This window comes from Heptranchias perlo, chromosome 9 (assembly GCF_035084215.1).
Source record: "Heptranchias perlo isolate sHepPer1 chromosome 9, sHepPer1.hap1, whole genome shotgun sequence".
NCBI lineage: Eukaryota > Metazoa > Chordata > Chondrichthyes > Hexanchiformes > Hexanchidae > Heptranchias > Heptranchias perlo.
In genome coordinates, this window is record NC_090333.1 from 32,416,664 (window position 1) to 32,440,214 (window position 23,551).

The following is a 23,551-nucleotide window of genomic DNA, read 5'->3' on the forward strand; positions in this document are numbered from 1 at the left end:
GCTAGGTAGTGTGTCAAAATGACGCATGTAGACTTGCCTTCTCTGTTTCCCTCCTTTCTATCCCCGTGCTGAAGTTTCTTGCACGTGTTTACTGCTCCACTTCATAGAAAGTAAACTATCTTGCTGTATTTAATCAGTTTTCCATGGATAATTCGATTTTAACAATGAATGTGAATTACAAAACAATGGTTCTTTTACACCCTGTTTAAACTAGGGCTATTGGTCTCAACCTAATCTGGATTAAAAACAAATCTGCATCAAATTAGTGCATTTAATTTGCACCTGAGTCAATGGTGGATTCACTTCAGATTTTCTGCAATTAATTTGATTCAAGAAGATACATGGTTCAAACATGTTCCAGGGTTTTCATACGGCTGTGTATTGTACTGCATTGTAGATGTAAACCTGCTGTTTTCTAATCAGCTTTGATATAATGAACAGATGAATTGATGTGGAATATGTTAAGGGTGTTCAGACCCATGAACTTAAGTTCATTGATCAGCAGTTGCTTCTAATTTTCTTTCAGTAGTATTGTTCTAGTTGTTCAAAAAGTTAATTTTATTTGTGTGTGTATATATAGGTATATATTTTCAAATCTTGTGACTTGACCAGTTATCTTTTGAATTGCATCCAGTCTGACTCTTCAAGTTACAGAACTGTAATGGTGAAACAGCAGTCCAGTGTTAGTCTGCTTACTCTTTTTTAAAAACTAGAGACACTTGTTCAAGCTGAAAAGTACATTTGACTCATTATGATGATTCATTGGTAGGTGCGCTATTTGCATTGTGTTGAGTTTTTTTGTATTGTTAAAAATTTCCACAGATTTTAGTTCAATTCTTAAAATTCACTACAAAAATACCAGAAATACTGCTGGGACTCCTTGAGGGTGTGAATTGCTTAATCTTGTATGGTTTAGTTTTCAACATCTTAAACATTCTTAATATCAATGATTATTTCTCTGCGTAAGTAATTTGCAAGAATAGCACACCATTCCATTTGCCAAGGTGAAAAAGTATCTTTTGTTAGATTAATTGTTAGTGATGACATTAAGTTAGGAAGCATGACCAATGTAATCTAATACCAGAGTGAACACAGGTCCTTGTCGTTTCTGCTCAATTTACCATTTTAGTAAAGATGGTGATAGAAGTTGAAGTTGCAGTTCTGCATTCACCTTAACTGCTAACTGTTATATTTTACAAATTGCAGCTTTTGGTGGGGGGAAGGGAGGAATGTGCTGTATTATTATAGTATTTCAGCACAGCGTGCTCCGTAATTTAATGCGCTTTACTTTAAGATGGTGACCCATTTGTCTTGACACCTTCTTTTAAAACCCAGTCATAATATTGGCCAGGGTTTTGGTTATTATAACAGCATTATTTAGTTTAAGTGAGAACCCTTGCTTCTTTCTGATATGTTTGTAAACACTGTTGGGATCCCAGGAAGTGACTTAATCGTGATCTAAAACCATAACTTTTGATATAAATTGCAGTTGTATTACACTGTTTTGAATCTGTTTCCCAAGTAGAATGTTAAACAGTGTGAAACTAAAAAGTTAGTGGGTTACTGATTCCAAGTGTACAGAAATACTATGTATTGCATCTGTGTACTAATCAAGGGGAGTTACCAGCACCTTCCATTTATAACTTCATCCAAATCAATCAGTTAACCATATGCAAAAAGGAAGGAATTGTTGCACAATAAAAATACAGGCAGTATGTTTTTGGGAAGGAAGCAAGGAAAGATGACAATGCCTCTACTTGCCACTGTCTCAGTATTGCCGTTGATACTTGAATCAGGCTACTCCTAACATTTTGTGGCAAAATTAACTTGATGCCACCTGTAAGATCATAGACTTTAAGTTCTAGTTGTTTTTTTTTTCCCCTCGACAATTTCTGTCCCTCCCTGACTCTCGAGGGGGTTGACTCTGAGAAGTATGGTTCCATAAGCACTGAGAGCATTTTGGTTCCTTGACCACTGGCATTTATTTATTTGCAAACTTTGACCCGGATTCTGGTATGGAGGCATTGCAGCTGAGCCCAATCCTATCCTCAGCTGTGTATATTTGTTACCAAAAAAAAGGTATTTGAAAAACATTGCCCTAAGCTTGGCTCGGTTTCTACTATTTAAAAGGGTGAGGGGAAAGATAACTCATTAACAGAAGCATAGGACCGTGTACGTGATTTGGGTTTTTCGTAATGCGTATAGAATATGCAAACGGTCCCATTTATATTTTCATACTGTATATCAAATTTTTTAAAACATGATTTCAGAGGGTTTTGTACAGAAATGTGCCCAAAACTTTGTACACATCATTGGATATAGTACATACTATGTAAATACAGATATTCATTTGTGGCATGCAGCTGTTATGTGCTATTTCATTCAAGAAATACTTTTGTACAGAAGTTGTGCACCATTTAAAACTGCTGTAATGGTCTTAAAATATCAAACCAATCACTATTGGCCCTCCTTAACCAACACTGCTTGCTCTCATCTCAAACATTGGACCTTGATGTGTAGCAGGTATATTGCTTGCTTGGTTTGCAGTGTGCACGTTCAAGAAAATATACAGACACATACATGAGGTGTACTGTATTTGAGTAAATTGCCAGCTTTTACCTGGTGTGTACTGTTAAAATTTCACAATTTAATTCAGAAGGAATGTTGAAAATAAGATTTTTATTTTCAAAAGATCGGGTTAAAAAGATAATGCAATAGAATTCTTGCTATTTTACATTCCTTAAATGGGAACTGGGCAAAAAGCATAAAAGGGTCAGAAACCAAGTGGAACCTCGTTTTAAAAATGCCTTGTTTTCTTTTTGACCTATGATATAGTTGATAAGTGTGCAAAAAAACAAAGCTCTTGCATCCAAAATCCTCCAGCCTTACTAACAGTTACAAACTGCTGCATTTGCACCCTTAAAGTTTATTTTGGCCAAAAGCGAAGAAGGCTGTTAGCGTGTAGCTGAATGGAAGGCAGTTTGGTGTTCAGAATATTTGGTTGAGCACCAACAAATGCTTACAAGTTAAGTAAGAAGGTCTTGTTTCTTAATGTGACCCCACATTTCTTATATTCGATGTTACATAAAACTAGTTAAGAACAGAGTGACAGGAATCTGATAGTTTGGCCTCACCTTGTGGCTTGCACAAAATGGCATGTATGTAAATTATTTTGAATTACTGGCTATTTCATTATTAGATTATTTCCCAGTAATGCCATAGAGCATGCTCTTTGAATAGCACTTAATTACTGGAATTTGTCAGACAGCTGAAGAAGGAAAAGCTGTAATTTTTCACTCTAAAGAAACCTATCCAAAATAATGTTAGGGAATGATTTTTGGGCAGGAGTCCATTTATTTTTAAGGTTTGCATTATGTATATAAAATTCTCAAGCTTCTCTGCATAGATTTCAGACATATTTTCAATCCCAGGATTCATTAGACTTCTTCATTTCTGATCTTAAAGGGGGAATTTGAGCAACAAGATTATTATCACATTTCAAATGTACATGCCCTTTATCTCCATTTATTTGTGATGTGACATAAAAGTTGCTCTAAACTTGTAAAGATAGCTGGTGTTCCCAGAATTGTCATTCTGACTGATTGCATGTGTTGTGGTTATCAGCCTTGGCTCAGTGGTAGCATTCTCACCTCTGAGTCAGAAAGTTATTGGTTCAAGTCCCACTCCAGAGCCTTGAGCACATAATCTAGGTTGGCACTTCAGTGCAGTACTGAGGGAATGCTGCACTGTTGGGGGAGATGTTAAACCAAGGTCCCGTCTGCCCTCTCAGGTAACACTATTCAAGTAAGTGCAGGGGAGTTCTCCTTGGTGTCCTGACCAATATTTATCCCTCAACCAACATCACTTTTTAAAAAAAAAACAGATGACCTGATCACGTATCTCATTGCTGTTTGTGGAACCATGCTGCGTGCAAATTGGCTGCTGCTTTTCTTACATTACAACAGAGACTGCCCTTCAAAAGTACTTCATTGACTGTAAGATGCTTTGGGAGGTCCTGTGGTCGTGAAAGACACTATCCATGAATGGAAGAACTTGTATTTATATAGTGTGTCCATCTGCAGGCATTTGGAAATGAGTGTTTTTCAGTTTGTTTGGATTGATTGAGAGGAAAGCATTTTATCCATGCTTTAAAACTGAGAGAAATGCTTCTGATCAATGTGCCAGTGTTGAAATTATTCTTCATTGCTTTATTTAGCAATCTTTTTTCTAGGATGATTCTTAAGCCATGTGTATGACAGCTATTGAGCTGAGGCGCAGGTTTATTTTCTCAAATATTTCTCTCCTTCCCCTTTAGTTTCCTTGTGACACTTCCGTGTTTCTGCCAGTGTTGCTCCGTACATGAGTGGTAAAAAGTACATGCACGTACTCGGCATGCACTCAGAACCCCCCCTCCCCGCACAACAATGCAGGAATGACAACGATCTGTCTGGAAGTTCCAGCCAGGTCTTGTGAAACCTGCAAAATTTGTAGGTGGAGCAGACGCAAGAGGTTGGCAGCAGCTTTATTCACCTCTACAAATTTGTGAGAAGACTGCCAATAATTTACAAAAGTGGGAAATCTGGTTAATTTAACTTTCAAATAAAGGCGATTCAGGAAACATTTGTTACAATAATTGTGTAGGGACAGGAATTGCTTTGTGATTCAACTGCTGACTGGATGTAATATGAACAGTAGTTTGATTATTTTCACGCAGCAAGATTCCTTTCTATTTATATTGGCACTAACTTTTGAGCCTTTCCATTTAAATAATGCTAGTAGTGAGATCACAAATGGATTCCCTGCCCTTAGTGGACCATTGTACATTTTTATGTACCCTACATTATTTTGGACCTGCCAAATAATTTTACAGAATAATGCAAGATGAGAGCAACATAATCTTGCCAATAAAATTTAAGGTATTGATTTCAGGACTTTAAAAAAATATTTCTGAAGTGGCCCAGTTGTTATCATAACTTAAGTTTTATTAGTACGGTTGGGGGAAACAGAATTGTTTTTATTTCAGATGAATCCTATTCAAAATTAGCATGTTTGGGATGGACTTCAGATTATCAATAGGTGGCCTGCCACTGAAACATTTCAATGTGATTCATTCATTTATTGAATGTAATTTGGCAGTCACAAAGGTAGATTGTCTTTCTATGCATTTGCGCATTTAGCAAATCTGTCTAGATGAAAAGATTGAGAATTATTGTACTCCTATTGTTAAGTTTGCCACTTGGTAGTTAGATTTGCTTCCCACCTTTTTTTCCCCTTCCCCATGTAATTTTCAGAAGGGGTAGTTAATGTATGTATTTAGCACTCACACTGTTCTTCATACCTAGATCATTTTGAACAACCAAAGTCTCTGGTTGAGTCTTTACCTGATACTTTAATCAGGTACTTTAAGGGAAACTGCAGGCTCCAAACAGCCATTTAATTCTCAAACTGCTCTATTATCAAATTTACGGCAGTAAAATTATTTCATCTGCACATTAAAAACAAGTCTCGAGGATGCTTTCTGATTGCAGCAGAGAAATAGCCAACAGCCTCTTAGCACCAGATCATGCTATTGTACGGCTTACTATTAGCTGAAATGGCACAAAAATCCTGGAGTCCTGTGGATATGTCTATTTTCCAGAGTGCAGGAAATCCATTAATGGATAGGAAGCTCCCCTTCTATTTAATCATTACAATCCTGGTTTATGGTGCCTCTTAATTTCAAAAATCAATGTTGGCATTTGTAGTTTTCCTTTCATACAATTATCTGCAGCAACAAACTGTTTTAGTAGCTTTTGCTGATCATGATGAAACATTACTGCTGTTAAATAGATGATTGGAGTAGGTGCTCACTGTATTAAATAGAAGTTATTTGGAGTTTACAGTTTCCATCATGGAAACTGCTATACTCATCCTACTGCATCTTTTTTAGTTCATTGGAAAAATGGGAACTACTTGCATGTTTGTTTTTTGCTTGCAAATTTTAATACAATCATCCAACAGCAAAAATGTAACATTCTTGTAAGGGCATTGTCGTAATCGGAAAATCAGAAGTGAAAGTCTACTTTGAGGCTTACCGTGTGAACAAAATGATCTTTTCTAGAGCTCTCTGAATTCTTATTCTGTCTTAGGAAACTCTGTCTTTTGGGAGTTCAGGTATTGAGAAACTTTAGTCACAATAGCTCAAAAATATGATTCAGTTTTTATTTGTAGGCATTTGAAGCCTGCTTGAAATTTAGAGAAATTCTTTATTTTTGTAATGATTATGGAAAAATCCATGTGAATTTTTAAACTTTCTTTTGTTGGCTGGTACATACTTTTTACCATTGCAAATGATCAGGTTCTAGTACTATTCAAGTAGGTATTTAATAATATTGCAGTCCACCAATAAATCACTAGATCAAGAACTGCAATCATGCTGTAGCAAAAAAAAAGTAGTTTATAAAAACATTCATTTTTATGTACTTGGGCAGAGATATTCAAATTACCAATAAGAAAAATATCGTATTGTGATAATTGATATTCACTTTTCTAAATAATTGGTGTACCATCAGAAAATGATGTGGCATCCTGTACATGAGAAGTGCTGGCATACAGTAGCAGTACTAAACCAGAGCTTTTTATTATGTAAATTAGGAACTTAGATTTGAGAGTTCTAATCAATGTTATTTGTAAATTTTGCAGAGAATTCTATTGTTTGGTTTCTTGTAATCACCTTCCCCTACCCTCCAGAAATGTCAAATGTTGACAAATGATCAGAGGGCAATTTGTAGTTGCAAAGGAGAACGCTCAAAGCAGATGCTTAAAATTACCATTTTCACTCCATTTTTGTCCCATAATAAAAATCTGAGCCCTGTTTCAAGTGGAAAATAGTGATCTTTTGTTTTCACTTTTAATAGGAAAAGAACAGTTGCTTTAAAGGGACATTGTTGCAGATACTTAGGGTTAAGTTTCTGAACCAAGGTGTGCACATATGCTCTAAGAAATGTTTATAGTTTTTAGGTTAAAACAGGAAAGAAAACATCATTCAAAAAGCTATGTACTGCAGCAGAACAAACTTTGAAGTGAGGTGTTCCAGAACATGAAATGCTATTTTAAAGAATATAGTCTAATCTAAAGAGGCATTGGCAAGGGCCTGTTCAGTTCTAGATTTACCTGGTATCAATTCTTGTATCACTTGCATTCAGAAAAAAATGCTATGGTATTTGGGAACATTTGATATTATAATTTTGAACTGTGGTGGCAAAATTATTTACTTTTGCAAGCTTGTTATGGATGTCAACAATTAAGCTGTAGTGTTCCTTTGCCAGTTTGCAGTTGAGACACTTGAATAACTAGATCATTTGCACTTGTAATAAAAAGCCCCTACATTATGTCACTACATTTCTATGCAAAAAAAAGTTTTCCTCTTTTTGCAACGGGAAGAAAAAGATGTTGATTGTAGATCTATTTTCTTATTTATGAAGGAGTTTTTGCTAAATGTCTTAATATTCAGACCTCTGTAATAAAAGCTATAATTTAAGAACCACTGTGGAAAGTTTTTTGTGTCTGACTGAGAATTACTAGTTACACAGCTGAATTGCTTTCCTGTTGAGCAGACTTACAGCACAAAAACCACTCAATTTGACACCAACTGGCATTATCAGTCGAGCAGCCAGAGAATGGCTGCTGTGGAAAGTGGGTGGAGGTGAAGAAAGATTTAAACTTTTACAGTTTAGAGTAAAACTCTGAATCTGATGCTATACCATATATGTTTTGTTGGATGTGAATACTGAGAGTGTTCCATTGTCCAGGACTAACATCACTCAAATCACAAGTTTTTTTTCTAAGAGTAAAATTCCATAATCTGCAAGTAATGGGAATTTTGGAATATAGAGACACCAGGATGGTGTTTGAATTCAGCATAGTCAGAATTCAATGTAAAAGGATGGTAAATGATTATAAACTGGTCAGAAGGGGGAAATAATGAATAGGACTTGAGGGCAATTTCCCAGTGGATGGCAGTGTTCCATAGGGATCTGTTCTGGGACCACTTCTATTCATTGTGTCCATCAGTGATTTGGATATAGAGCTACAGGAAGTGATGTTGAAATTTGCAGATGATGCCAAAGTTGGAAATAGTTAATTCTTTAGAAGACCAATAGAAGGTGCAAGAGGATATTGATAAGATGGCACTATGGTTTTAAAAAAAATGTAGATGAAAGTGTGAGCAGATACATATTTAGTTTCATAAATTTACAAAAGTTGGTTGATGTGGTAGAGCAGAGGGATTTGGAATCAAGACATTGAAAATAGCATCAAGTGGATAAGGCTGTAAATAAAAAGCTAATGAAATACTATTATCACAAAGTATGATTATAAAAGTCAAGGTGCAATGGTGAATCTATACACAGTTGGAGGATTAGACCCCACACAAAGGGAAAGATGTTGAGGCAACAGAGAGGGTCCAGTACAGGTTTACCAGGATGCTGCCAGATATGAAAAATTGGGTCTATTTTTGGTAGAACAGAGTTGATAGGTGTTTAAAATTATGAAGGGATGGAACAGTTGAAGAACATACTTTCCCTTGAGGTATCCTGTCGGGTTTAGGTTGGAGTCCGATCCTGAATATGGAAATGAGGCCCAGGAGCTAAAATCTCACTGGGCCTCACCACACACCACCATCCCCCTGAATTAAAATCAAGGCCTAGGAATCAAATGAGTCTAGCCAAACCCCACAAAGTACCATCTGGTGGGGGAAAAAGAGTGTGTTCACAGTCTGTAAATGATACTCAAACCCTTTATCAGCATCCAGTTTTTGAGACTGGGTATAGTAACACTATAATGTACTTGGATTCAAAATCACAGCAGAAAGGAGGAAAACTATAGTTTAATAAAGGAAAGGATTTTCTGTGACATTTACACAATAGAAAATGCATTATTTAATAGCATCCCTCATACATTTATAGACTTAATAACTAGTATCACATCCACCGAACAAGTTTACAAGGAAACTTAAGTATACAGTGTAGGTTGTTTTCCTGGAACTCAAGTTTTATTTAAAAAAAACTGCCTGCCACAGACTTCTTTATGGTTCAAACCTCAGTGTTTTCCCCAAACCAATTCAATCTTGGCCTGGTGAGCTTTTGAGGATTTTGAAAATGAACTTTTACAAATCTGTAAGGGCATAGCCTTCCCACTCAGATGAAGTTTATTATGGCAGTCAGGGAGCCAAGGGTCCATCTTTGCACTATCATTTTCACCATTTTTCCACATCAAAATGTAAGCCATTATAAATCCAGTCATAAAAGCATCAAACCCTGCACGATGAGTGCCACCCTCAGATTTTTCCATTTTGCTCTTTTCCACCACCTCTTCAATTCCTCTACACTTTTGATCCTCAGGGTTGTTTTCCTTTTCTTTACTGTTGCTTAAAAACTCACCCTGCGTTTCTCCTCCACCACCGAGATTGTCTTCACTGTCCTTCTCACCTAACACGCCCTCTGGGGGTTGTACATCACTTAAAGGCTTCACCTGTGCTACTTCTCCAGTGTCCATTATTTCTGGCTGCACGTCTGCATTGTCACACAGTAACTTACACGGCGGGACGTCATTAGGAGCTGTGTTATCTTCTGCTGCAGATTCAGTGGGGTTGTCACTCAATTCCATTGTGCGCTGTTTCCGTTTTCTCCTGGCCTTTCTCTTCTTTCTTTTATCATCTTTGATCCGTTCATCTTCGTCAATGATGAGGTCAGTGTTATGTGACAGGGAGCATGTCACTCCATTTGGACACCAGCCATAAGCCTTTTAAGAAACATGCAAAGACATCATGGAACTCATTGCCCATTATCTCAATCTGTATTAAATTGTGGCACAGCACATGCACTGAGTCATACTGTGCTAGCTTGCACCCATAATCCCCTCTACAGTGAATTCCTGACCTCATGCCCATTAGGAAGAAGAATGAAAAAACATGTAGAAGTCAGGTTATCCCAGGTTGCTCTGTACACATTGATTAATGCTCCTGAACCATTCAGAGAGGCTTGAAGCAAATCCTCTACCTAGTCTCGAGATTTATGGACAGGGCACCGACATCCCTCATTTCATAGGCACAAAATGCACCAAAAAATGTTAAAATTTGATACTAGCTATACTTACAGAAAACCTTTCACATATTCCCACTTTTCTCTGTTCTGTAACCTCTTTGTCAGCCTCTGGAAGGTTGCAATAGCGATAGTCAATATAACCTGTGAATGCCTGTTGATAGTTACAGAACTCAATAGCAAGATGGCTGTTGTTAGCATCAATTAATCTGGTATTCTCCCTTCTGCTGCAAATTGAAACAAACATCAACTTACCATTAGTACAGTCGGGATGAAAAAAAATTAAATTACAACCACACTTTTCCAGGACTTCAAACATTAGAAAAGAAAGCGTCTGGTATTATGTTTCAAGTCACTAGAGGTCCTCAAAGAGCTTTGTAAACAGCAAAGGTCCCTCTAATGGCAGCAAAGAGGTACTGCTTTCCCTTTCCAAATTTCTTTTCTATCCTGACAAAATAATTATTGTGATCAAATAAAATTTGTGCTTTTTGCACAGAAATCAACACGCAAAAATATACTCAATGCACCTGTTTAAAGTGTATGGTGTAGAGTTTGCAGCAACAATCTTTTGTCACAAAAATGCATCTCTTGGGCCACAATTTTAGTGCTCTAACATTTTGCTACTTTGCTGAAGGTTGGGGATGTCCTTACTCAGGAGTGAAACACTTTTCCACTCAGTGTCTGCATGAACCAAGGTTCCTGCTACTCTTTCCCAAAAGAGTGCCTTATTGTGTCAGCCTTAGCTCAGTGGTAACACTCTTATCTCAGAGTCAGAACATAGGAACAGGAGTAGGCCATTCAGCCCCTTGTGCCTGCTCCGCCATTTGATAAGATCATGGCTGATCTGTGATCTAACTCCATATACCTGCCTTTGGCCCTTATCCCTTAATACCTTTGGTTGCCAAAAAGCTATCTATCTCACATTTAAATTTAGCAATTGAGCTAGTATCAATTGCCGTTTGCAGAAAAGAGTTCCAAACTTCTACCACCCTTTGTGTGTAGAAATGTTTTCTAATCTCGCTCCTGAAAGGTCTGGCTCTAATTTTTAGACTGTGCCCCCTACTCCTAAAATCCCCAACCAGCAGAAATAGTTTCTCTCTATCCACCCTATCCGTTCCCCTTCAATCAGATCACCCCTGAACCTTCTAAACTCCAGAGAATACAACCCCAATTTGTGTAATCTCTCCTCGTAACTTAACCCTTGAAGTCCAGGTATCATTCTAGTAAACCGACGCTGCACTCCCTCCAAGGCTGCGGTGCCCAGAACTGCTCACAGTACTCCAGGTGTGGTCTAACCAGGGTTCTGTATAGCTGCAGCATAACTTTTGCCCCCTTGTACTCTAGTCCTCTAGATATAAAGGACAGCATTCCATTAGCCTTACTGATTATTTTCTGCACCTGTTCATGACACTTCAATGATCTATGTTCCTGTACCCCTAAGTCCCTTTGGACATCCACAGTTTTTAAACGTTTTACCATTTAGAAAGTGCCCTGTTCTATCCTTTTTTGATCCAAAGTGGATGACCTCACATTTGTCTACATTGAATTCCATTTGCCACAGTTTTGCCCATTCACCTAATCTATCAATATTGCTTTGTAAATAAATGGAGGCATAGAGTTCAAAAGTAAGGAAGTTGTAATGAACCTTTATAAAACACTGGTTTGACCACAACTGGAGTATTATGTCCAGTTCTGGGCACGGCCCTTTACAAAGGATGTGAAGGCCTTAGAGAGGGTGGAGAGGAGATTTACTGGAATGATTCCAGGGATGAAGGACTTCAGTTACATGAATAGACTGGAGAAGCTGGGATTGTTCTCCTTGGAACAGAGAAGGTTAAACTGACTGGCCTATAGTTGCTGGGTTTATCCTTACACCCTTTTTTGAACAAGGGTGTAACATTTGCAATTCTCCAGTCCTCTGGCACCACCCCTGTATCTATAGCTATCTGGAAGATTATGGCCAGTACTTCTGCAATTACCCCCCTTACTTCCCTCAGCATTCTAGGGTGCATTCCCTCCAGACCAGGTGACATATCTACTTTAAGTAGAGCTAGCTTTTCTAGTACCTCCATCAATTTTTAGCCCATCCAGTATCTTAACTATATCTTCCTTTACCAAGACTCTGGCAGCATCTTCTTCCTTGGTAAAGACCGATACAAAGTACTCATTTAGTACTTCAGCCATGCCCACTGCCTCCATGAGTAGATGTCCTTTATGGTGCCTAATTGGCCCCACCCCTCCTCTTACTATCCGTTCAAGCCCACTCCAGCGACTTGAGCACATTACTGCGCTGATGTGTCAGCCCAGATTCTGAGAGAGTGCTGCACTGACATAAGTGCTGTCTTTTGGATGAAATGTTAAACCAAGGCCATGTATACTCAAAGATGGACCCAAAAGATCCCATGGCGTTGTTTGAAATAGAGCAAGAAGCCCTGGCCAAAATTTATCCGTTAACCAATATCATTTTCATAGTTTCAATGAATTACTCCACTTATACTGAAAGTGTAAAGGCTGCTGCGATTAACAATATATTCATTGTGCTGCTTCTTCTTCAGCTTTTCAATAAGGCAGTTTAAAACAACCTTTAAGTCTCCTATAAAATAAAAAAAAATTGTAATTTTCCAGATTTTTTTTGTTTTTTAATGAACATTATTCATCTTATTCCCATTATGTTTACCTATTGCTTCCCTGGTTCTGTAACTCAAAAGAAAATGATATAAATGTATCACTTACCATTTTTTGTAGGCATATTCCAAGTAGGAGGACACAAAGCGAGTCTCAAATTCTGAGGCGTATTTGGTATCATAAACCCCAGCTGGGAACATCTCAGACAGGTCGGCTGTGAAGGTCATGAGTTGGTCTGGCAGGTGGGCATAAAAACACTGGTACAGGAATGCCAAGTCAATCAGCCCATTGTGAAGAATTAAAGGCTTCTTTGACTGAATAATTTCTAGGAACAGAGCTCTAATATTCTGGCCACGACATTCATTAAGCTGTAGAGAAATACATTATAAATGAAGACCGAGTTATCATGGAATGGAATCATAAAGGTTTCAGCATGGAAGGAGGCCATTCGGCCCATCGAGTCCACGTCTACTCTATGCATATGCAATCCAGCTAGTCCCACTACCCCGCCCTTTCCCTGTAGCCCTGCACGTTTTTTCATTTCAAGTATTTATCCAGTTCCCTTTTGAAGGCCATGATTGAATCTGCCTCCACCAACCCCTCGGGCAGTGCATTCCAGATCCTAACCACTCGCCGAGTAAAAAAGTTTTGCCTCATGTCACCTTTGGTTCTTTTGCCAATCATCTTAAATCTATGCCCTCTGGTTCTTGACCCTTCTGCCAATGGGAACAGTTTCTCTCTATCTAGACCCTTCATGGTTTTGAATCTCTATCAAATGTCCTCTCAACCTTCTCATTTCCAAGGAGAACAACCCCAGCTTCTATCACGTAACTGAAGTCCTTCATCCCTCGAATCATTCTAGTAAATCTCCTCTGCACCCTCTCTAAGGCCTTCACATCCTTTGTAAAGGGCCGTGCCCAGAACTGGACATAATACTCCAGCTGTGGTCGAACCAGTGTTTTATAAAGGTTCATTACAACTTCCTTACTTTTGTACTCTATGCCTCTATTTATTAAAGCCCAGGACCCCACGTCCTTTTTTTAAACGCTTTCTGAACCTGCCCTGCCACCTTCAATGATTTGTGCACATTCACCCCCAGATCCCTCTGTTCCTCTACCCCTTTTAGAATTGTGCCCTCTAGTTTATACTGCCTCTCATTTTTCCTACCGAAATGCATCACCGCGCATTTTTCCGCGTTAAACTTCATCTGCCACGTGTGTATATCCTCTTGAAGTCTATCACTATCCTCCTCACTGTTCACTACCCTTCCAAGATTTGTGTCATCTGAAAATTTTGAAATTGTATTCCCAAATCCAAGTCATTAATATATATCAAGAAAAGCAGTGGTCCCAGCACCGACCCCTAGGGAACACCTCCCTCCAGTCCGACAAACAACCATTCACCTGTACTCTCCGTTTCCTGTCATTTAGCCAATTCTGTATCCATGTTGCTATTGCCCCCTTTATTCCATGGGCTGCAATCTTAATAGTAAAACTACCATGTGGCACTTTATCAAACGCTTTTTGAAAATCCATATGCACCACATCAACTGCATTGCCCTCATCTATCCTCTCTGTTACCTCATCAAAAAACTCTTTCAAGTTGGCAAAACATGATTTGCCTTTATCAAATCCATGTGGGCTTTCCCTAATCAATCCCCCCTCATCCAAGTGACTGTTAATTCTGTCCTGGATTATCATTTCCAAAAGTTTCCCCCACCACTGAGGTTAAGCTGACTGGCCTATAGTCGCTGGGTTTATCTTTACACCCTTTTTTGAACAAGGGTCTAACATTTGCAATTCTCCAGTCCTCTGGCACCACCCCTGTATCTACATCTGTCTGGAAGATTATGACCAGTACTTCCGCAATTTCCACCCTTAGTTCCCTCAGCATTCTAGGGTGCATTCCCTCCGGACCAGGTGACATATCTACTTTAAGTAGAGCTAGCTTTTCTAGTACCTCCATCAATTTTTAGCCCATCCGGTATCTTAACTATACTTTCCTTTACCAAGACTCTGGCAGCATCTTCTTCCTAAGTAAAGACCGGTACAAAGTACTCATTTAGTACCTCAGCCATGCCCGCTGTCTGCATGAGTAGATGTTCTTTATGGTCCCTAATCGGCCCCACCCCTCCTCTTACTATCCGTTTACTGTTAACATGTCTATAGAAGACTTCTGGATTCCCTTTTATGTTGTCCGCTAGACTGTTCTCATACTTTCTCTTTGCCCCTCTTATTTCCTTTTTCACTTCCCCTCTGAACTTTCGATATTCTCTCTGGTTGGCACTTGTATGACACCTGTCATACACCCCTTTTTCTGCTTCATCTTACTCTCATCTCTTTTGTCATCCAGGGAGCTCTGGCTTTAGTTGCCCTACCTTTCTCCCTCGTTGGAATGTACCTTGTCTGTACCAAATCATCTCCTCTTTAAAGGCCGCCCATTGTTCAATTATAGTTTTGCATGCCAATCTGTGATTCCAATTTACCCGGGCCAGATCTGTTCTCACCCCATTGAAATTGGCCCTCCACCAATTGAGTATTTTTACTTTAGAGTGGTCAGAGTCCTTTTCCATAGCTATTCTAAACCTTATGATACTATGATCGCTGCTCCCCAAATGCTCCCCCACTGACACTTGCTCCACTTGGCCCATCTCATTCCCTTGAACCAAGTCCAGCAATGCGTCCTTCCTTGTTGGGCCGGAAACATACTGGTCGAGAAAGTTATCCTGAACACACTTCAAAAATTCCTCCCCTTCTTTGCCCCTTATATTATTGTTATCCTAGTCTATATTAGGATAGTTGAAATCTCCCGTTATCACTACTCTATGGCTTTTGCACCGCTCTGTAATTTCTCTGCAAATTTGCTCCTCTATATCCTTCCCACTAGTTGGTGGCCTATAGAATACACCCAGTAGTGTAATGGCACCTCTATTGTTCTTTAACTCTAACCAAATAGATTCTGTTCTTGACCCCTCCAGGACATCCTCTCTCTCCAGCACTACAATATTCTCCTTAATCAATACTGCCAACCCCCTCCTTTCTTTCCTTCCCTATCTTTCCTGAACACCTTGTATCCAGGAATATTTAGTACCCAATCCTGCCCTTTTTTGAGCCAGGTCTCCGTTATCGTCGCAACATCATATTCCCACGTGGCTATTTGCACCTGCAGCTCACCAATCTCGTTTAACATGCTTCGTGCGTTCACACACATGCACCGCAAACCCGTCTTAGACTTTCTTGTACTCTTTCTTGGTCTGACCACACCTAATACATTACTTTTTTTTTAAACTCTAGAGCCATCCTTTTCTCCTGATCCTTTGAGCCCCTTGTTTTCCCTTTCCAATGCTACATCCTGGTGCCCATCCAGGAAGATAAGATATAAAAGTAGAAATAATAGTGGCACAGTGGGTTAATTACTGGCATTTCAAGTGTGGGCTTAGACGGGTGGCATGAAGGACTCTTCTGTCACTGGTTGCTATACAGGTCCTATGTGCCAAGTATCCATCCAGTTTGTGGGCATAGGCTCACAGCATAAAATTGTCTTTACTGCGTTACTTGATTGGCAACCTCACTGAACAAGGCCACGGGATGGCTAGTTCAGGAAACCACAAAACGGCACATTGGTGCAGTAGAGAATGTAATTTTGAGGTTAGAGCTGAGGTATGCACTTTGGCAGGAAAAATCAGAGAGCAAGTTATTTTCTTAATGGCGAGAGACTGGAAAGTACTGCAGTACAAAGGGATCTGGGGGTCCTAGTGCAAGAAAATCAAAAAGTTGGTATGCAGGTGCAGCAGGTGATCAAGAAAGCCAACGGAATGTTGGCTTTTATTGCTAGGGGGATAGAATATAAAAACAAGGAGGTATTGCTGCAGTTATATAAGGTATTGGTGAGACCGCACCTGGAATACTGCATACAGTTTTGGTCTCCATACTTAAGAAAAGACATACTTGCTCTCGAGGCAGTACAAAGAAGGTTCACTCGGTTAATCCCGGGGATGAGGGGGCGGACATATGAGGAGAGGTTGGAGTTCAGAAGAATGAGAGGCGATCTTATTGAAACATATAAGATTGTGAAGGGTCTTGATCGGGTGGATGCAGTAAGGATGTTCCCAAAGATGGGTGAAACTAGAACTAGGGGGCATAATCTTAGAATAAGGGGCTGCTCTTTCAAAACTGAGATGAGGAGAAACTTCTTCACTCAGAGGGTGGTAGGTCTGTGGAGTTTGCTGCCCCAGGAAGCTGTGGAAGCTACATCATTAGATAAATTTAAAACAGAAATAGACAGTTTCCTAGAAGTAAAGGGAATTAGGGGTTATGGGGAGCGGGCAGGAAATTGGACATGAAGCTGAGTTCGGATCGGTCAATGCCCTGTGGGTGGCGGAGAGGGCCCAGGGGCTATGTGGCCGGGTCCTGCTCCGACTTCTTGTGTTCTTTAGATTTGTGGTTGGGATCAGATCAGCCATGATCTTATTGAATGGCGGAGCAGGCTCGAGGGGCCGATTGGCCTACTCCTGCTCCAATTTCTTATGTTCTTATGTTCTTAGGTACATTGTTGGGGCAAAATAGAAAGAGCATTATTTTGAATGCAACCATGATATAGCTGCCCAGCTTCCATTTCACAGCACTAACATCCCTCACCTTGATGAGCACCCGAGAGGAGCAGGGGCAGGGCAACGGCTATCCTAAAAACAGTAAGTCCTCCCCTTTTCCACACACATATCCATTTGATCCTTGGGTGATCTTCTGGGTGCTGTTTTTGGACAACAGCCAGAAGGCCCATCAACTGGCAGCCAATGCTACTGTTTTTATCCAAGATAAATTGGAAACGGCTTATGTGGCAAATGATAGCAAAGTGATTGATGTTTAAAATGAGCTGAATGAGATCTCCACCGACCCTGGGCTTCTGCCCATGTTAAATTCCCTCTCCTCCGCTACCGAAGTGTAAGGGTGTATTTTAATTTAGGTGTAAGGTTTCAAGACCTTGCACAGAAAATGTACAAATGCAATGGGTCTTGGCATTGTACACTGCATCCTGGCATGTGACAATGGGATTGCATTGCATTGAGTTGCACTATGCCATTGAACACCATACCTCATGCACCAATAAATAAAATTACACACAAATCAGTAAAGTCAACATCCTTCCCACCCCTACAAAGTATGCAGTGGTGATCCAAACAGCACGGAATTAGAAAGATAGCAGAAACAGAAATACTGAAGGGGTTAAATGTATTTTATATATCATTAAGAAATCAAGTCTGCTGTTACCTTGTCATTCCCTTTGTGGTATGGAATCCCTTTAGCGTACTGTTTATTGAAATCAAAGCCATGCTGGACCAGGAACTGAACAGACTGTGGCTCGATTACATATTCATCCATGCAAAGGAGGGTGAGGTTGTACACCTGGCTCAAGTAGGTACCCCCTGGCTGAAATATTTATAGCTGATTAACCAATTACAAACACATATAACATGCATTATAAGCATCCATATCATATATTAAAATCATTGAGAAACATTCCATTTCAAAATACATTGAAAAGTCCTATGTCACACGATCTCAATGGGAAAATGCATTATAAAAGTGTCAACACTTATTTGATGTACATGTTACACCTGCCATTATAGTGGTTTCCAATGTTGAATGTCACATAATGTTAACTACTAAAACAACAGCAGCTACATATACAGAGTTAACACCAGCAGTTGCAGGCTCTGGCCATCAAGTATTGCTGTTGAGCAGCCCTAACCTTTTTGAAACCCTGTAGTCGTAGTCAACAGCTGTGTTTGTATAGATAAGTAAAAAGTATTATAGTATTAAAGTATATTAAAAACTTATTGTGAATAGTTCCCCTTCCTGCTGCTCTCCTGCAATTCTCCCCCCATACCCGGTCAGATACCCTTTTCTACAGGATGATGGGGCCACAATCCACTGGCCCACTGCAAAGTGACTGGGGCCCCAAAACATCTGATCCTGACACTCTGTGCTGGAGCTGCCCCCAAGAGCATGCCCTTATGCCCCCCCCTCCCCCCACACCAGTGCCACCATATTCACGCACTCCTCCCTCAAACATCCATTTGCTCACCCATGATCATAGTCAGCTGATCTCGGCACGCGCTGTGTACACTGCCTGGCGTGCTTGAACAATATCCAAAATTCAACCCTCCTATCCCCAACCCCACTAAGAACAAAATGGGAGTCTGAAGAGGGGAACGTACAGGTCACCACAAGCTTCAAAATTGGGATCTGGGTGGAAGGGTAGATAACCCTTTCTCCCACTCCACCACTGAGAGGAAAACGAGGGATAGGGAGAGATGGCAACGTCACCGCCGATATGAAACTGTGATTCCCCTCCCGCTTAGGTAGTTTTTGTGCCTTTCTTTCCTTGTCCCTATCCCGTTCCTGTCATCCACCCCTTCTCCCTTTACTTTCCCCTAGATGGGAAGATAGCTCTTGCTCAGAACCACCATTCCCCCCCAACAAAGATGATTTTTTTTGCCTGTTATGAGGTACCCCAATCTGGCTCCATACAATTCCACCCCTCAATAAACTCGGGGCCGTGCTAGAATGAAGCACAATTCATCACTGCCCCCTCCATGCTCACATGGAAATCCAGGCCACCCCGCCACCCCCCCACCCCCCGCCAAGGTAGTTTCCCTCTGCAGCCCCCAAGCCCGCTATCCCTCCGTGTCTCCCGTTCCCCTCTCTTCTTCCAGTCCAATTATCCCGTGCCCCCTAACCCTAACTTGACCTGAATATTTAATTTGGTCAAGTCCCAGTGTGCAATACCAGAGCAAAAGCAAAATACTGCAGATGCTGGAAATCAAATAAAAACAGAAAATGCTGGAAATACTCAGCAAGTCAGGCAGCATCTGTGGAGAAAGAAACAGAGTTAACGTTTCAGGTCAAAGATCCTTTTTCCAGTTCCGATAAAGGATCATCGACCTGAAACGTTAACTCTTTATTTCTCCACAGATGCTGCCTGACTTGCTGAGTATGTTCTGTTTTTACGTATAATACTGGAGATTCTAAAGTACTCATTCACAGGTTCCAACATGACGGGCTATAGATTTGCAGGGAGTTGGGTCACGCTGGCTTGTCCCACGTGGAAAGCTCTCAAACTTAGCCATGACACTGGCGGTACTACAGAGCAATGGCTGGACATTGCCACAGGGAAAAAATATATTAAAATACACACACAGGATAGTCACTCTGAACCGCTCTAGTCTCTAATTAATCAATCTAATGGCCAGGCAGCAACCTGAACCCAGTCCCACCATCAAAAAGGTCAAGTAACAGTGTGGGGGGGATCTGAAAACAGGATCTAAACAGATTACATCATAACATGGTCAAGTGTGCTTCCTCATCTGAAGGGCTTTAATGATAGCTGCTGATAAGTTGGGTTAGACTGGGCCTCCTGGCTTATCAGCTGAAAGTAAATGTGGGCAGTTAATTTTTTTTAAAATCCAAAAGATAATTATCTGTCTTTTTAGAGGTGTTTCCGATGAGCACAACGGGAGTACACGGAATTGGTTTTAAAAGGCTCTTACTTTGTCTGATAGCTCTTTGAAACTTGCTATCCCGAGAGAGAGAACAGAACGAGTTCTGGCAGCGTGGCATATTGCTTTGTATCGGTCTTCAATTGACCTGTTAGACATCCAAGTAAACATGAATTGTTCAATCTGCCATTAGAAATACAGATATTTCATCCACTACAGCAGAAGGAAGGAAAAGTTCATTTATTCCTAGAGATTTTCTTCTCCCTTTAACAAGTCATTTTGCTCAGTCAACAGCTTAGTAGAGAAGTCAGCCAAGGAAGTTCACTTTAAGAGCGTGTGTCCACTTCCTATTACTGACAATATTAGCAATTTGCTTTCGGAACAGTTGCATCTTTGTCCTCAACACCGGCCATATCTGCCTCAAGCTACTAAAGCACAGCAAAAACTCGGTGGAGACTGAATTGCAAGACAGCTCACACTGACACCAACATTTGAAGGTAGGCTTACTCTAGCGCGATTTCACTGGCTATCGTGAACGGATCGTACCTTTCACTGTTCAAGGTCACAAGGCTAAAGAGAACTTTGTGGAGAAGACAGATTCTTGATCTATAAATTTTAGCTACACCTAGAACTGAGATCATAGACGTAATCGCTGCAAGACATCTCTCCCAATATATACTGGAAAATTTGTGGACTTGGCTTTGTTTAGCTTTGGGTCCTTTTTTCCAGTAATAGCCATTAAGGTTTGCCAGCTGTAGCAGGGCTCAGTGTGGCCGATACACAATGAGGTTCACACCAAATTTACTAAGTTTGTTGAGTGATAAATCAATGATTATGGTGAAGCACCCTTTTATCAAGGTAAAGACTGTGATTCTGATCGTGCTACAGGAATTCATTGCTCTTCAGGATTTAAAGTACTAGTACCTGTTTTCAATTTCAAGACATTTAGGAAAATGAGTAAATATAGATTTTAAAAGAAAATTTACTAGTGCAGTTGATATACCAATAGGCCAAGCACTGAGTTGTTGGATGGGGATCTATACCTGTAATTCCTTATTTGCTGAGTTCCTGATCTCTACTGTGCCATTAGGGGAGTGCAGTGAACAAAGGACAGGTATTTCCCAACATGAAAAGGAAAGAAAAAAAAATCTCCAAGTGATCTATCACAGAGCAAAGAACTGAGATTGGGTCATCTATCTCCGCTTGAAATGACAATTTTCATTTGTTTTATAAAATATAGGTAGAAGCAACCTTTAATTCATAAGATCGCCGCTATCATCACAATACTGTAATAACATTCAAGTATATCTTACAGAACTGAACAGAGAGGGATAGGCCCTCTTAACCACGACTCAAGTTTCTACTCACTGTGCCAGCAAAGCTTTTCGTGTTCCAAGTCCACTCAGTTCCTGTGAGGAAAGCAGTCAAATATAAATGTTCTCATTTTAAAATTACTTAGAAACTAGTAAGAGACAACAGATGTTGCACTCACAGTATCGACGGCTATGAAACTTGCTGTCCTTACTGCAAGCAGCATAGATGGCCAGATCTCCTTAAAATTGTCAATGTGGACATCAATGACAGGCACTTTCATAAACGACATCTTTACCAGATTCTCGTCAATACAAGAGTTTGTACACTTAGATGCATTTCATCTCATCCTCATACACGGTCTAAACAAAGAGATGGTGCATGTTAAATAAGATAATTGGAAAACTTTTTATACTATTAGCATATGTCTCTGAAATAGAGTATTTTCTTTCAATAAAATCTTATCTTCCTCTTCAGCTAAGCCTCATTATATTGCTTATCCATCATAAGCTTATAAAACATTATTTACTTGTCATGACAGCAACATGGAAAACCTTAGCAACAAAATACAATTACAAGTAGTTCAAAAGCCATTGTAAACAGCTCCAACTCTGCTCCTCAGTTTACCACCAAATCAGGCCCTTCAAGTGTATTAAAGCTGTGTTATATTTTAATCAAAATTAATAGCCGAATTTTCTCCCCTCTTCTAAGCAACTTTGGTAAGTACTCCTAAGGATTATTCCCTAGCCAGGAATGTGGCAGCTATGGCAGTTCTGGACAGCAATTTAGGGTGACTTGTGCTTTCGGAGGAGGCACCTGGCCTCTGCTCAACACGTAGTTGGGGATACGCGTCCGTGAATGGAAAATCAAAGCTGATTTATCCAGATTGTTACACTGGCTGCCCTCATTTGCAGCTAAACTCAGTTCATCCAAATTCCCCCAGATAATTTTGTTTTAAGAAATCCAAGAATGTTTCCCCCAAAAGAAGACACCATTGTGTAATTCTGATTAAAAACAAAGACAACATACAGGAGGCACAAACATAGAAAACTGCCTCGAAAGTTGAGATTTTCAGGTTAGTCGCATGGGGCTGTCTACACAAACCTGAAAGAACCGAACCCCTCACTTCTCTTTCTTTTGGGTCTCCCTGTTGCTGCAGTTGTCTCCCGCTCCCCTCTCCCTCTCCCATCACCCTCTCGTCCCCCCCTCTCCTCCTTCGCATCTCTCTCATGCCCGTCCCCCGTCCCCCCCCTCTCCCTCACGCCCGTCCCCGTCCCCCCCCTCTCCCTCACGCCCGTCCCCGTCCCCCCCTCTCCCTCACGCCCGTCCCGTCCCCCCCTCTCCCTCACTGCCCGTCCCCCCCCTCTCTCCCTCACGCCCGTCCCCCACCTCTCTCCCTCACGCCCGTCCCCCCCCTCTCTCCCTCACGCCCCGTCCCCCCCTCTCTCCCTCACGCCCGTCCCCCCCCTCTCTCCCTCACGCCCGTCCCCCCCCTCACGCCCGTCCCCCGCCCTCTCCCCCTTCACGCCCGTCCCCTCCCCCCCTCACCGCCCGTCCCCTCCCCCCTCACGCCCTCCCTCCCCTCTCCCCCCTCACGCCCTCCCTCCCCTCTCCCTCTCCCCCCCCTCCCTCACGCCCGCCCTCCCCTCTCTCCCTCTCCCCCCCTCACGCCCCGCCCCTCCCTCCCCTCTCCCCCCCTCCCTCTCCCCCCTCACGCCCGCCCTCCCTCCCCTCTCCCTCTCCCCCCCTCCCTCTCCCCCCTCACGCCCGCCCTCCCTCCCCTCTCCCACCCTCCCTCTCCCCCCCTCACGCCCGCCCTCCCTCCCCTCTCCCCCTCTCCCCCCCTCCTCTCTCCCTCCCTCCCTCTCCCCCCTCCGCCCGCCCTCCCTCCCCTCTCCCCCTCTCCCCCCCTCCCTCTCCCTCCAGCCCCGCCCTCCCTCCCCGCCCTCTCCCCCCTCACGCCCGCCCTCCCTCCCCTCTCCCCCCTCACGCCCGCCCTCCCCTCCCCTCTCCCCCCCTCACGCCCGCCCTCCCTCCA

The 23,551-nt window shown here is 41.4% G+C and overlaps 1 protein-coding gene across 2 annotated transcripts in view; it reads right to left on the minus strand.

Moving 5' to 3' along the window:
- Positions 1–8,894: 8,894 nt before the first annotated feature.
- The window catches only part of toe1 (target of EGR1, exonuclease), a 19,225-nt gene continuing 4,568 nt past the window's right edge, over positions 8,895–23,551 (minus strand). Inside the window, exons 1-8 of one of the 2 annotated variants that reach the window (XM_067990136.1) lie at positions 22,618–22,639; positions 21,695–21,875; positions 21,571–21,611; positions 20,254–20,350; positions 17,972–18,130; positions 12,813–13,072; positions 10,135–10,306; positions 8,895–9,780 (exon numbers count right to left, since the gene is read on the minus strand). In XM_067990136.1, coding sequence (XP_067846237.1) covers positions 9,079–9,780; positions 10,135–10,306; positions 12,813–13,072; positions 17,972–18,130; positions 20,254–20,350; positions 21,571–21,611; positions 21,695–21,805 — 1,542 coding nt within the window. In that variant the 5' untranslated portion in view covers positions 21,806–21,875; positions 22,618–22,639 and the 3' untranslated portion in view covers positions 8,895–9,078. Of the gene's footprint in view, positions 9,781–10,134; positions 10,307–12,812; positions 13,073–17,971; positions 18,131–20,253; positions 20,351–21,570; positions 21,612–21,694; positions 21,876–22,617; positions 22,640–23,551 lie in introns of those variants that run through there. The other variant, XM_067990135.1, reaches the window with a different exon arrangement.